At 52.2% G+C, this 14,848-nt stretch overlaps 3 protein-coding genes across 3 annotated transcripts; 2 read left to right on the top strand and 1 right to left on the bottom strand.

The window, feature by feature from the left end:
- Positions 1-1,163: 1,163 nt before the first annotated feature.
- Positions 1,164-2,982, top strand: T310_1813 (Choline transport protein; the record flags this gene model as incomplete). The annotated part of the gene is made up of 5 exons (XM_013475319.1): positions 1,164-1,349; positions 1,419-1,465; positions 1,521-1,600; positions 1,656-2,148; positions 2,223-2,982. The coding sequence occupies 5 exons, from the start codon at positions 1,164-1,166 to the stop codon at positions 2,980-2,982; spliced, it is 1,566 nt and encodes a 521-aa protein (XP_013330773.1).
- Positions 2,983-4,036: 1,054 nt separating this feature from the next.
- T310_1812 (DsDNA-dependent ATPase (Rad54b)) lies at positions 4,037-7,175 on the top strand (the record flags this gene model as incomplete). The annotated part of the gene is made up of 2 exons (XM_013475318.1): positions 4,037-4,386; positions 4,454-7,175. 2 exons carry the CDS (start codon positions 4,037-4,039, stop codon positions 7,173-7,175), a joined length of 3,072 nt encoding a protein of 1,023 aa, XP_013330772.1.
- A 976-nt stretch (positions 7,176-8,151) lies between these two features.
- Positions 8,152-13,539, bottom strand: T310_1811 (uncharacterized protein; the record flags this gene model as incomplete). The annotated part of the gene is made up of 1 exon (XM_013475317.1): positions 8,152-13,539. One exon carries the CDS (start codon positions 13,537-13,539, stop codon positions 8,152-8,154), a length of 5,388 nt encoding a protein of 1,795 aa, XP_013330771.1.
- Between the last annotated feature and the right edge of the window lie 1,309 nt (positions 13,540-14,848).

Here is a 14,848-nt window from a genome sequence, read left to right as displayed (position 1 = left end):
AGGAAGCTTGGAGACTGTAGCAGAGGTCCTCATCAGGTCTGAAATGTTGGAAATCACTATGTGGGACATTTGATGTGAGCCATGGTTTAGCAAGGCCCTGGAGGCTGATCAACCCTGATGTGGCTGGCCATTATCAGATTCAGATCGACTGGAGGGGTCCACCGAAGTGGGATGCCTGAGAGGATGGGTGATGAATTAGCCGTCAAACTCGCTAAGACGGAGTAAGGACCTCCTGGGCGATCAAACGCTACATGTAGACGGTGGGCATGTCCCTTCTTGTCGCTTCTTGCTGTTCAGTGGTACGGAGTTCTTTCAATTGGTCTCGCCCGGTGGCACTGGTCCTGGAGAATGCCAAACAAAACCCTCTTGGCAGCATGAGCCCAGAAGAGCCCCGAGCCAGATGGGGTGGAGCCCCTCGATAAGCTGCGTGAAGCTGACCTTTGACCCTGTTGAGCATGGTTTGTCATAGTTGCAGGTAATAAGATTCGGGGGATATTCGCTGTCCCGGTGCGCTGTCACGTGAGTGGCGATAGGTGGTCTCTGCTGTCTGTCAATCTGCCAGTCTGTCGCACCGACTCATGCCTTGTTAGGGAGGTGTAGTTATCAACGTCGCCTTGGAAGATTCTTGAATTTAGACTGTAGACTCTGCTGGAGCGACGTTGTCATCAGCATGCACCCGGGCTGATCCCCGAGGGAGAGAGTTTGGTGTCTGCTGCAGTTGCTTCTCTGGGATATGGTTTCCGGGGCCTCTCCACAACATCGACCATGACTCTGCCAATCGACATGGCCAAAGTGCAACCCCTCTGATAAGGGCAAGCCTGCCCAATGCGCCTCCGTCCACCCCAGGAAAAGCCTGGGACATGTATGTGCAGACATAGATAGCCCCGGCCGTTACGTCTTGCTATCTGGTGCCCCGGTTGACGTGACGGTACGGAGGAGATAGGACTGGGTCACTATTAACGTTGCACCAGCTACGCCTCGTGGGCGCTTTCTTTAGGGCGTACGCTTTCTCACGCTCTTTAATAGCTTCTGTCGACCGACCCGGGCTTCATTCCTTTCTGACGTTTGTTCCTTCTTTTTCCCTTTTCCGTTCCCTTCTTTCCCGGCCTTACCAGTCGCTACTCCTTGGATCCCGAGCGCGGCTGCTGGAGATCTGGTCCAGGATGGCGGAGGATATTCCTGCGGACAAAATAGAAGCAATAACGGGGCTTGATGATGATAAGGCCTCGGGGGAGCTGGTGAACGCTTCAGGTCACCGCCAGGAGCTCGAGCGCAACTTCAGTCTCTTGAGCATCTGTGCCATTGCAGTCACGACGGGAAACACCTGGATCGCTCAAGGAGGCAGTGTGGTAGGTTCAGCCCCGATACATCGTGAGACGTTTGCTCGTGTGCAATTCGGTCCCTGATAACTGGTTCAGACGGTCAGCATTGCCAATGGAGGACCCGCGGGAGTGATCTACGAGTTGTATGTTCCCTGCTCCTGACTGCAAGTCATAATCCTCCTCTCACAGTCAATCCAGCATCGCGGTATCGGTTTGTTACTGGTTAGTAGCCGCGTCGATTGCTGAACTGGCATCTGCCATCCCGTCAGCTAGTGGTGGTATGTCTCAAGCTCCGCGCTCTCGTTCAACGTAAGGGGACTAAGTTATCACCAGTCTACCATTGGGCCACTGTCACTGCGGGCAAGTATGGTCGGGTCTGCGGATGGTTTGCCGGGTACTGGAATACCCTGGCGTGGATCTTTGGGGCCGCCTCCATGTCGGCAATCTTGGGAAACCAAACGGTTTCCATGTATGCTCTGTTCCATCCCGACTTCACCCCCCATCCATGGCACGTGTTCGTGAGCTTCATCATCTGCACGTGGATCTGCTGCGCGACCGTTCTCTTTGCCAACCGGGCCCTCCCGCACATCGGGAACCTGGGCATGGTGCTCATTCTGGCCGGTGTGTTCGTCTCCATTATCGTTTGCGCCGTGATGCCCCATGTCAATGGCGTTGGCTATGCCTCGAATGAATTTGTCTGGCGCAGTTGGTCCAACAGCACCGGCTATTCGAGTCAGGGCTTTGTGTTTGTCGCTGGTATGCTCAACGGTGCCTATAGCGTAGGCACTCCGGATGTGACCTCTCATCTGGCAGAGGAAATCCCAAGGTAAGCTACTTACCTCTCCTTACTTCGATTTATTGGCAAAGGAAAGAAAGTAGGGGTGGCTAATTGAACTGTAGACCCAGCAAGAACATCCCTAAGGCTGTACTGGCTCAGATGACTGTCGGTTTCATCACGGGCTTCCTCTACATGATCGCCCTCTTCTACTCAATCCAGGACCTCGATAAGGTTGTCAACAGTGTGTTTAGTTTTCCTCTGGCTGAAATCTACCGCCAAGCAACCGGGACGAGAGGGGGTGCTCTCGGCTTGTTGATCGTTGCGTTTCTGCCCACTCTGATCACCTGCATCGGCTGCTACATCACCGCCGGCCGAACTCTCTGGACGCTTGCGCGGGACAATGCCACCCCCTTCAGCGGCTGGCTTGGCCGCATCAACAGCAAGATGCACAATCCGTTCAATGCAACGCTGGTCTGCGGCCTGCTCATCACGGTCCTTGCATGCATCTATGTCGGCTCGACCACTGCTTTCAACGCCTTCGTTGGCTCCTATGTCCAACTCTCGACCCTCTCTTACTTTGCGGCCATCTTCCCTCACGTCCTGAACCGTCGTTCGCTCATCACACCGGGATACTTCTGGATGAAGGGTCCAATCGGCTACATCGTTAACATTCTGAGTTGCATCTACATCTTAGCTTTCATTGTCATTTTCTGCTTCCCTGCTTCCCTTCCTACCAATGCGCAATCCATGAACTACGCGAGTTTGATCACTGGCGGTTTCACCATTTTCATCGCCGCCTGGTGGTTCGTCCGGCAGCGCCACTACCAAGGACCGCAAGTCATCCCACTGACCGATCGGAAAATCGCTGAAGACGCAAAGTGAATCTCGTTGTAAATCCAACATTGGTTTTGGCGACCACTGTGACTGGAAATGACAATCGTTATGTCAATATTTTACCACCTTTGTGTATCCCCCACATTGTAAATTCGCGGACAATTTTGCTTACTAATAATTTCTGCACGTGTGATTGGTTGAATTCGCGGATAATGTTGCTTACTAAGACATTTCCGGCTGCATGATTGGTTAAAACCGCTTAAAAATCACGTGCCTGAAACTTTTACGTAAGCATCTGTCTGCTTACAGTTGGCTACGGCCCTGGGACTCCCTATAGGCCTATGGGCTTCATATTGGCACCCTTAGAGGCCTCACGCTGGCACCCCTAGAGGCTTTATATAGGCTTGCATTAAAGGTATGCGGAGGGCCGAAGGTCCGGAGCATTTAGGTATAAGCACTTAAGTATACTAGGCTTCATATTAGCTTATATGGGCTTCATAATGGCTCTCTTATGGGCTTCCTCAGAGGTTTTATAAAGGCTTACATATATTATAGGCTGGCGGAGGGCCGAAGGTCCCGAGCATTATAGGCATTAGTAAGCCTAGATAGTCTTCCCCTTCAAGCCTAGACGAGCGGAGCGAGTCGTTAAAGGCTTGTGAGGTCTATAAAGAGACTGGAGTTCCCCATGTTTTCGTCATGTTCAAATATGTTTCATTTCTTGGATATATATGCACATGTAGTATATCTGTTGTCAACATGGGGTAACAGCCTCGATACATGATCCTAATTGTAATGGGATTTTAATGCGCCACAATCTCAGCTGACTGATCTGGAAACACACTCTGTTTACATTCTTTCGTAGATACAACACTCATTCTTGCTGTTCAATTCAATTGTATGTACAATGCAATAAAAATCACAGAAACACCAGATGTTCGTTCGAAGTCGGTAATAATCAAGCGTGATCACGTGGGTTCGCGTTTCCCTCGCGTCGCGGATGGCCTTGGCAAAGAGCACGTGTCAGCTTATCTCAACAGGATGGAACAGTCGAAGTGTCTCCGGTCCATAACGAGGCATTATTGAAAATCATCGGCTGGCCGCCATGGTTTTCAAGCCTTTTCGTCCTCCGCTGATAAGAAAGCCCCCTCCTCCAGCGGAATCTTCAACACCGATAACTGGAGATAGTGGAAACCCTCACCCGTCGAAACGACCGCGGTTGAGTGAGGACGACGATCAGTCCGCAAAAGATGAGAAGACATCCACTTCTGTGGTCGAGAGCAAGAGCACTAAGGATAAGCCGAAGCCACAGCTTGCGTACCGCAAGCCGTTGATCCAGGTGAAGAACTTGACTGGAAAGGCGGCTCCGTCCGTAGACGATGCCAGCAACTCTGCGAACACGGAAAATAATAATGGCTCTACTCAGGAAGTGGAGGCTTATTATAATGTTCTCTGGTTAGTTGCCTTTTCTATTCGATGCCTTTACTCAGACATTAACCATTCCCCTTCTACCGTATCTTAGGCGAAAATTCACGACTAAGAAACACAAAACCTGGGATGGCGATGGCATTCTCTCCATCCGTGGAGGATACGGCTATCTTCAGGATGTATCAGGCCGAGACATGGGGCGCATAATGATCAACTCGACTCTGGAACCTGGAGCAACTTTGACGATTGGGGGAAAAGATGTCGAGGTGCAATCCGCCATGTCGAAAGAAGAGTACTTGTCTGGTCGATCTTTTCTGGGAGGGGCAAAGAAAACCCTGACGTCTCCTCTCGCGTCTCGTGAGAAGACACAAGCCTCTGTTGTCCCTACTCAAGCATCAAAGCTGCCGAAAGTCTCCGCGACGCTAACTGAAGGCGCAAAGAAGCCATTGAGTCGGACAAGCTCTCGGAATGACAGTGAAAAAGATGCCTTCGTGAAAAATCTCAATGTTGCCGCTCCAAGAAGCGCAGCATTGGGCAACGCTTTCAAGAACCCGGTGAAAGAGAGCACAGTTTCTTCCGCAAAACCGGCAGCACAGCCTATTCCCCGTCATGATCCAAATGCGCCGGGCGCCTTGGTCATGAAACGGCCGGATGTCGTTCCAAAGGGAAAGACGATTGTTGATGTCGTCGTGGACCCCATCCTTACCAAACACCTCCGCGAACACCAACGGGAGGGTGTCAAATTTCTTTACGAGTGTGTCATGGGGTTAAGGGATTACAATGGTGAAGGAGCAATCCTAGCGGACGAGATGGGTCTGGGGAAGACCCTGCAAACAATCACACTCTTGTGGACATTGCTCAAACAAAATCCGATCTACGAAGAGCCCCCAGTCGTCAAGAAGGCGTTGATTGTTTGCCCAGTAACCCTCATCAACAACTGGAGAAAAGAATTCCGCAAATGGCTGGGAAATGAACGGATAGGCGTGTTCGTCTTCGATGACAAGAGGAAACGACTGACGGACTTTACTATGGGCAAAGCCTATAATGTTATGATCGTCGGGTACGAAAAGCTGCGAACCGTCCAGGAAGGGCTCATCAAAGGTGCCGGGGTCGATATCGTCATTGCAGATGAAGGCCACAGACTAAAGACACTACAGAACAAGAGCGGCCAGGCCATTCAAGCGCTCAACACCACGAAGAGGATCATCCTCTCTGGCACTCCGATTCAGAATGATCTGAGTGAATTCTTCGCGGCGGTCGACCTGGTCAATCCTGGGATTCTGGGTACATACAAGAACTTCATGAAAGAATTCGAGGGGCCTATTATGAGGAGTAGGCAGCCCGAGGCAACAAAAAGAGAGATTGAGAAAGGAGAGGCGAGGAGTGAGGAGCTCAGAAATCTCACGTCCATGTTCATGCTACGCAGGACGGCGGATATCCTGTCCAAATACCTGCCGCCAAAAACGGAGTATGTGCTCCTGTGCGAACCTACGGCGATACAAGCAAGCATCTACCGTCACGTCCTCGCGTCGCCCATCTTTCAAAGCGCTCTTGGTAACACCGAGGGTGCATTCCATCTCATTACTATTCTCAAGAAATTATGTAACAGCCCATCGTTGCTCACTGCGAAGACGGAAGACGAAACACCGAATGCTACGGTTTCCGCGCTGCTGTCTACGCTGCCACCGAATCTTCTGCGTCATTTCTCCCCTTCCTCGAGCGGGAAATTGAGGGTACTCGACCAACTCCTCCATAATCTGCGCACAACCACGTCGGAAAAGATCGTGCTGGTCTCCAACTATACCTCGACATTGAACCTTCTCGCCACGCTGCTCACGTCGCTTTCGCTCCCGTTCCTGCGTCTGGACGGCACCACGCCGTCCTCGAAACGGCAGTCGCTCGTTGACGACTTCAATCGCAGTCCCGCGAGTACCTGCTTTGCGTTTCTACTCTCCGCAAAGGCCGGAGGCACAGGCCTGAATCTGATTGGGGCCAGCCGCCTCGTCCTTTTCGACGTCGATTGGAATCCGGCGACGGACATGCAGGCCATGGCGCGGATCCATCGAGACGGACAAACACGCCACTGCTGGATATATCGCATCATGCTGAAAGGCGGGCTGGAGGAGAAGATCTGGCAGAGACAAGTGACCAAAATCGGGCTGGCGGACAGCGTCATGGAACAGAAAGGCGGCATGGCACAGTTCTCGCGGGAGGAGCTCAAGGACCTATTTCGACTGTATGAGGGCGAAGGATGCCAGACACATGATCTTCTGTGCTGTAACTGCGGCGGGCGGGGGACACCATCCACCGACGGAGGTGATCGTCCAGTCTCCACAGATTCCGACGATAAATCCAGCAGCAGCTGTTCTTCAGCAGAAGACGAGGAGGAGACTGATGATGAAGACGATGAAGAAGACATCGATCTACCAGACCTCCCAACTCTCATCAAAGTATCACAACTAGACATCGACGCGCAAGAGGCCCAAATCCGACGAGGCTCCCATCCTCTCCAGCGACGTCAGAGCAACAAGACCAAGGACAAGAACAAGAAAAAAGACACAAAGAACCCGCGTGGGAGGAAGAAGAAGAACAGCGACCAAGCCAGGATGCAGCAATTCCTCTCCGAATACTCGCACATCGACCCTTCCGCCTTTGGTGCAGACGACCATGGGGAGGAGGGCACGGATCTAGCCAGCCAGATCCGCGATCCGGTGCTCCTTTCTCTCTTGAGGGAGGAGGATCATGGCGTGGGGTTCATCTTTGAGAAGACGGCGTTTCCTGCTGCTGATGCTGATGCTCCTGCTGAGAAGAAATAAGAAATCTCTACCCGCCTTCCTACTTACGCAAGGTAGTAGGAACAGACTAGATCCTCACCATCCTTTTTTTTTGCATTTATGTGTATACACTATAATCATGATAATAACCACTGCATATATCCATATGATACTATCGATCTCGTACGGTTATAGCATAGCCATGATCAGGGTCAGGGTCAGGGTCAGGGACAGGGACAGGGTTCGTCAGGAAGTAATTGCATGGATGGATTCATTTAACATTTCTCTACGGCTACTCGATAGACAGATAGATAGGTATACAGCAATGAATACAATGAGCATTAACGAACGACTGACTAACTGACTGACTGACTGACTAGTCAATCAGTTGAACTGATTAATTCCTGAAACACTCCAGTACTATCTATTTATTCTTTACCACCTTCTTTCTTACCCTTACATATACATATATTTAATATTTAGACATAAATACGAACGAACTGCACCAGCTAGCTAGCTAGCTAACTACACAAGCTAGACAAGTCGTGACCATGGATGACGATGACGGATAGATAGATAGATACGATGAGAGAGGGATGGATGGAAATGAACTGGAAAATGGAAAAATGGAAAATGCAACTCAACTCAACAATGCAATCTTCTTCTACCTACCTCCTCCATCTATCAACACGTAAATTGGTATAAAATTGGTATAAAGCTTGAAGTATGAAGGGTGAAGGGGAGACTTGAGCGGCCAAAACTACATACATACGTACGTCAAATGTCGTAGACAGGGCATGAGACATGACATAAAGACATGACATGAGACATAACATGAGGACATGAAGACATGAAGGCATGAAGGCATGAGGGGATAGTTGGGGGGGGGGGGAAATAGTTCCAAAAAATGAACAAAAAAAGGCAAATAGAGAAGTCTCCACAATCATCGAAAATGTAGACTAGATATATTGCAAAACACCACCAATGCAGTGGATTACATTCCAACATGATAGGCAAGTTAATACCGCAGCTTTCCTACCAGTGAAAACGTATAAGCTGCCTCGGCCTCGCTCTTCATCTGGATCATATATACTCGGAACGAGCCGCCGGTGACACCGCCCTCCTTGCTGACTGCACCGCCTTCATTCTCTTCCCAGACCGAGACTGCAATGCCCGTTCTGGCCACGCGCTCAAATGAGCTCTCGCCCAGAGTAGCATCGAGCAAGACCTCTCCCCGCGTCTTTCCCCGGATCAGAATCCGTTTTTCCTGTGGTATAGCGACACGACGTGGTGATGCAGCGGCCGGAGTAGCGGCGGCCTCTGCCACTGGTGCATCACCCTCCCCTGTTTCACCTGCTGCGGCATTGGCATTGGCATCAGCAGGAGCAGCAACGCTCCCCGCTGTGCCAGGGCGAGAGGATCTTGGCGTCGCAGGCATGATGGTCAATCGAGCTGCTCCCAGATCACGCCATTTCGACACACTTTCACGGACATAAAGCCGGATCTTCGCATTGGACAAGCCAATCCCGTCCGCACCCTTGATAGCTTCCGCAAAGGCTCCTCCGACAGAACGGGACCCAGAACCGAGAGAACTCGAATAAAGGCTCCCATCACGACTTCCCCCTGTCCGAGACGTGATGGTAGATCGGGCAATGCTGAACATCTTGCCAGCGCCAAACCGTTTCAGGGCCGAAAATGCACTGCTCATGGTCCCCACACTACTCTCCGATGCAACTCCTACCGACTGTTCACGCTTGCTGGGTGCTCGGTAACTGTTTTTCCGTCTAGGAAAGCCAAACCAGCTAGTTCTCTTCTCAGAATGCGTTGAATTGTGCCGCTCAAGCGACGGTGGTTGGCCTGCATATGGTCCTCGGGCGTTTTGGAGAGCGATGTATGTCGGGTTGTTGATGCGTGCCTGGTTGATTAGACCGTACAAAACCTCGCACTCTTCCATATTGCGCGATCGAAACATAATATTGTTGCTTGACTTGATCTTCGATCTTTCGGTTGGAGGTGAACGGATGCTGATATCGATCGCCGTTCCCCGCCGAATTGGGACCAATGGCGTAAGTTCCAGAGCGATAAGAGGCTGCTCTTTGCGCGCATCATCACCGTCATCGTCATTGCCATCCGCTTGCTGCCCAGACGACTGCGACCCAGCAGTCATCTCATACGCCTCAATGAGTCCAGGGCTGACGACGATTCTGCACTCATCCGGATAGAGGCTCTCCCAGTTTCCTTTTTCAGACCATGAAAATATCGAAGCAATAGCCTTGGACGACTTCGACGGCTGGGGAGGAACAGTACGATAAGGCCCTTGAGACACGGAATTTGATGGAGACAAGGAGTCACTATCGAGAGTCGGGAGAGAAGCCGGCGGGGAAGGCTTTGGAAGCTGGTCGGTCTCAGCGGAAGGAAGGGGCGTTGGCACATCATCCTCCTCCCCCAATTCGTCTTCAGATGTTTCCGAAGACGACGACGACTCCATGTCATAATGGCGCACAGTAGACGTATCGGAGTCGGAAGACGACTCGGAGGGGGTCGAAGGTTCATATTCGTGTTTCAACGGAGACGAAGATCTCCTCTTCAGTCGACCAAAAGTTGGACTGAGAATTGGAATGTTCTGCTGCTTCAAGTATGCTGGGCTGGGAGATCGATGGGGAGGTGGGACTGGAGGAGTTTCTGGCCCATCCTCCTCTTTTGAGTGACCAGATGGCGACTTGGAATCCGGCCAATCCTCTTCATCGGCATCAGTATGTAGAGGCGCATTGTTCTGGCTACCTTTTCTGATCTTTTTGATAGTTGGCAGGTCCATTGAGGGGACAGAAGACACACGCTGGTGGTAGCCGGGCTTCTCCTGTGCCTCCTCAGGGGTCTGATCTCTTGGAGGACGATTGTTTGGAGATCGCCCATGCTGGGACTGAGGTATCCGCTTCGTTTCATCATGGTCGCGATCAGACCTTGGAGTTGTCGGCGATGGAGCCTCTCGATCAGGAATAGGGGAACTCTTTGTTTGACTGCCAACAGGAGAAAGGTCTCCTGCATGTCGGGAGCGTCTCTTGGCCTTAGATCTCTTCAGGCCCGGCGAAGCCTTTTCACCAAGCGGTATAATCACGTCGTCGTCAGGCTCTCTGGGAGGTGGTCCAGAAGTACAAGCATGGGACGGAGACTTAGCAGACGATTCTGGCCCGATTGAGGCATAGTCGGACTCCCTTGTGATGGCAGAAACCAAGGAACTGCGAGACGCGCCAGCAGAAGACAGGCTTAGCATGCTTGGTCCAGAACTTTGCCCCTCGTGTGACGTGGAGCTTCTCCCAGCACGACTGACTACGCTTGCCTGCTCTCCTATAGGTACATCAACCTCATTGGGGCTCGGTTCTTGAGGCTTATTTGACGCTGATGACTGCACGGTGTCCTTTTGACCAATGGATTCTCTTTGGTGGTCCTTCAAACGATTGATGAAGCTTTGTGTTCTGTTTATAGCCGGTGGAATAGGGTCCTGTCCCAGCATTTGCACCCATTCAAGCGCGATGGCTTCATCGTCGATTTTGAGCGACAGCAATTCCTGCCATTTTCTATCCTCCCCGGACTGGCCACGTATCATAACCACTATTTCTCCCTTCTCATCGCCGCTTCGTGCGGACACAGAGTCGGTTTCTATTGGCGGGAATAGCAGCCAGCGATCTACCTTGTCGATTTCACAGATCAAAAGATCACCGCCGGGCCCTGCACCAGGGGCATTATCTCTGAGTAGTAGCTCTGCTCGACAGTCGACCATCTGGCCGCTCGAATGGTACAACGACAGATTGAAAAAGTCACGAGCAAGCACCCGTCGGGTCTGGTCGATTGACACACCGGTGAGCACAGCCAGCGTCGCTGGGTCCCGAGCACGCGTGGGATCGATACGCGCAGCCGCCTCGTCCTCGAGCCTCGCTCGTTCCTCACGTGCACGACGGCGGGCTTGCTCTACCAGTTCTTGGTAGGCGACCGCAATTTCCTCTGTCTTCGGGGAATGTGCCAACATGTCCAGTCCTTTAAAGGTCCTTGAAAGGTATTTCAAGCGGACCAGAGGTCTCTTGAGCAGGTATGCGACGTCCACCTTTTCGCCGTTACTGTCGACGATGTCCCCGTTTTCGTCTCTCGCCATCCCTTGGTCCAGACTTTGCGTCTCAGCAGCCGCTGTCTCACTTTCATCTGGAGGAGCTAGGTTGACAACCACATCTTGGAAGCCCATTCTCCAGGCCTTAAGATAGTCTCGATAGACTCTCAGCGCCCCTTGGGCCCAGGTTAGCAGGGCATCCGAGTCATCCAAGGGGATTCGCTTATGCAGCGTTTTGAGACGCTCGAGGGCAACGCCCATGTCCACAATGGGTCTGGTAAAGTTGATATCATCTTTAGGATCCAATGAGGGCCGAAAGAGGCCTGCAGCAATAGCAGAATCAGATCGGGAAAGAACGCAGGTCAGCAGCACGGGGATAACACCTCCGACTAAAGTTCTGAGTTCACGCATGTATTTCGTCTCATCAGCGGAGAGTTGCTGCATCAAGTCGCTAATTGTTGCACTTTCTAAACGACTTCTATTACTTCTGACTCTCCTGGCTGACCGGATGCTTTTTCTGCCAGAATTAGGGTTGGATAAAGCCGACATCAGATCGGAGTGTTTCGTCAATCGCCGCTTGAGTCCAGGAGCCTCGCCAGGAAGCGAGTTGGGATCAACCCGATCTCGCTCTTCTGCTTCGGAAGGCGCCCCATCATCAGGCTTGGAGGTGGAAGCTTGAATATTGGATGATTCCTCTCGTTTGCTGCTTAATGACTGTTTCTCATCCTTTGTACTCAGCGTTTCCTCCGATGCGATAGTAGAGAGTCGATGCATTCCAGTGCTTGGGAAAGGCCGTTTCAGCCTTAGTGGGAAAGACGCGTCACTGGCAGAGACCTCTGAACCCTCGGAGGAGGGGGGAGGGAACTCGCACTCTGATACTAGGATTTCCTCCACTCGATGTCTAGTTGGCGTAAGGGGCTGTTTCTCTGGGGACGATTTGGCACGCTTATGTGTTCCTGTTCTTTTCAAATGGGATTGTGAAGGCTGCTCCTGCTCCTTGTCCTTTCTATTGTCGCTGGATTTGGCACCCTCCTCCGATAAGGGAGATGGAGACCGCGACAGTCTTCTATCACCAGCTGCAGCAGAATCATGTGATCGACGCCTTGCAGTGCTGTCTCTAACGCTTTTCCTCCTTTGAGGGCCGCTGCCGTGCCAACCATCTGAGTGTTCGCTGAGATCTTCTGCAGCTCTGGATCCCGATGAATGTCGGGGCGAATGTCGAGGCGAATGTCGGGGAGAATGCCGTGTTGTCTTCGATCTCGAGCTCAAGGGTGCAGGCGTCTCGACGGTAGATGTGTCATCATTGTTCTCCATAAAAGGATCGGGAGTGGAAGACAACCAAGCCGTGATCTTATCGCCACGGTCGGCTGGAGCAGGGGGAGGAGCAGGCTTCGCGAACATCTTTTTGGACTCATCCAGCATATGCCCAAAAATGCCTCCCTTGGGAGGCTTTCGAACACTCCGCGACTCAGTGTGTCCCCGCCGTCTCCTTCGAGACAGCTCCGAGAAGTCCGCCTCACTCGCTGCCCAGCCGTCATCATCTTTCGGTGGTGGAGTTGCGCGCCTCATACCCCCTGTCACATCGGCTTGACTCTCTTCGGGCTGCTTGGCAGAAGCTGCCTTAGAAGGCGGTGAGGATGATGAGGCTACCGATGCCGATCCATTCTTTTTATTATCTCTTTCGACGTTGGAATTCTCATTAGGACTGGCTTTCTCCTTTGCGGTCTTTGGGGTTCTCGGCCGCCTCCGAGCCGACGGTGTGGGATAGACATTGATTCCATCCTCTGCAAGTTGGGAGAATATGGCTGGACGGGGTCCTTCATCTTTTCTGGCGTCCTTCTTCTCGGCAGCGGAGGAGGTAGAAGAAGAGGTGTTGTTGAAGTGATCATTGACCTTGTAGACGGTGATGCGCTTCGGTGGAGGGACCTTGGCCGGGGGAGTCCTGGGCGGACTGCGCTCTTTTCGCCAATGCTCGTCACTCACCACGCGCTTCCTCGGGGTGCTGCTGCTTCTTTTCCGCGTGTTGGTACCCTCAACATGCGTGGCCTGTCGGCGGGGTTCGGGATCCTTTCCGGACTTGTCATGGGAGGATGAGTTCCCCTCATCTCCATCATCCTCGACATATATGTCGTTGGCGGTGACTACACCGCCTCCCTTCTGTTGCCATAGCCGGACCTTCTCGCGAACAGAGGCGGTATCATAGATGCCAAGGGGCTTCCCAATGTCTAGGGGCTTCGTCTTCGCCGGGGTGGACTTGGTGGATCCCCGAGCAGGAGGATTTCGACGCGGGCTCGCAGGAGAGGACATTGGGATCTGTAGTCAGAGTCGTTAGAGAGATTTATCCACCACCAAAAACATGCTGGGACCTGGGAAGTGGTTTTGAGGGGACAGCGTGGCGTAAGCAAGAGAGCGTGGCCTTGTCATGTGTTTCGTCATGTGTTTACTTCTGGAGGGGCCACTTATGTCAGCTGAGTATCGCGATGAACTCACCACCGAGTGCGCCCTGTACAAAACATGCCTACTCTGGAGAGGCGACACGAATTGTCACGCTGTGAAGACATCCGAGTCCGACCGCAGACAACTGGAGATCTCGTCCTGAAGAAAACACGATGAATGCGGCGGCCAGCATGCAGTGCATATTAATGATGCGGCACAGGGCAGCGGCCCGCCGAGCGAGCTGGGCGGCGAATAACAGGATCGCCAGCGGAATCGGGCCCGACCCGGCGGCTGCCCGGGTAACCGATCAGAGCCCCGTCAGGATCGTCTGGTTATAGCTATCATATCGCCGCGCTCCCGATCTTTCGTTACATCGACAAGCACTTATTACTACCGCACGAGTGTTGGTTCGCCATTCTGCGCGAAAAAAAAATAGATATCAACGTCGTAAGTCAATCGCGGCCAGGAAGCGCGGATTCTCCTTGCTGCATGTTTGACAATGACTTCGCCCAGTGGAGAACAGGTCCCACTGCAGAGTGGACCTGGCGAGGTGGCAGTCCGCTTGCGCATCGACGTGGAGTCGCCGGTGGAACTGGGCATCCTCTGCCCTGCTTCACTGTCCTCTGCATGCAGTCCCCGTGCCCAATAACCGCCGCTTGGCTCGGTCTTCTCTAGCAAGAAATAAACAGAGAAGCAGACAGGCTCTTGCTCTTGTGGGCGCTAAAAGCTATCCATCGCAGCATCGGATGTATGCCGCTCATTCCGCCCAGTCATCATGATCAGGTTTGTCTTCCTGAGGCCAGAATAGGGTCTGACAGCTCAGGTCATCCCAGAAAACGGTCGCCCGCATGAGGCCAGTTGCCTATCTGGGTAAGACACAGGACTGCCTTATGGAATGCCATCTCCAATCAGAAGTATGCCATAGGCTCCCTGCCAGCAATCCATCGTGAAGTTTAGTACGCTCCTGCTTCCTGTATAATTTGAAGCCCTGAAGTTCATCACAACTCCAATATTGAAAGGCCTATACCCAAATAAATTTATAAATCGATAGAGAAAAAATAGAAAAGATCAATGGAAGAGGAATTCGACTTCTTCTTCCCAATTAAATAAGAGCAATAACGGATATCGACACACAGTTCCACTCCGGGAGTGAAACAGCTTGCTGCCGGACTCTGTTTGT

Source organism: Rasamsonia emersonii, assembly GCF_000968595.1.
Source record: "Rasamsonia emersonii CBS 393.64 chromosome Unknown ctg1118621760003, whole genome shotgun sequence".
Classification (NCBI taxonomy): Eukaryota; Fungi; Ascomycota; class Eurotiomycetes; order Eurotiales; family Trichocomaceae; genus Rasamsonia; species Rasamsonia emersonii.
Note: the sequence above shows the minus strand (reverse complement) of the source record. Positions and strands in the feature narration are given on the sequence as shown.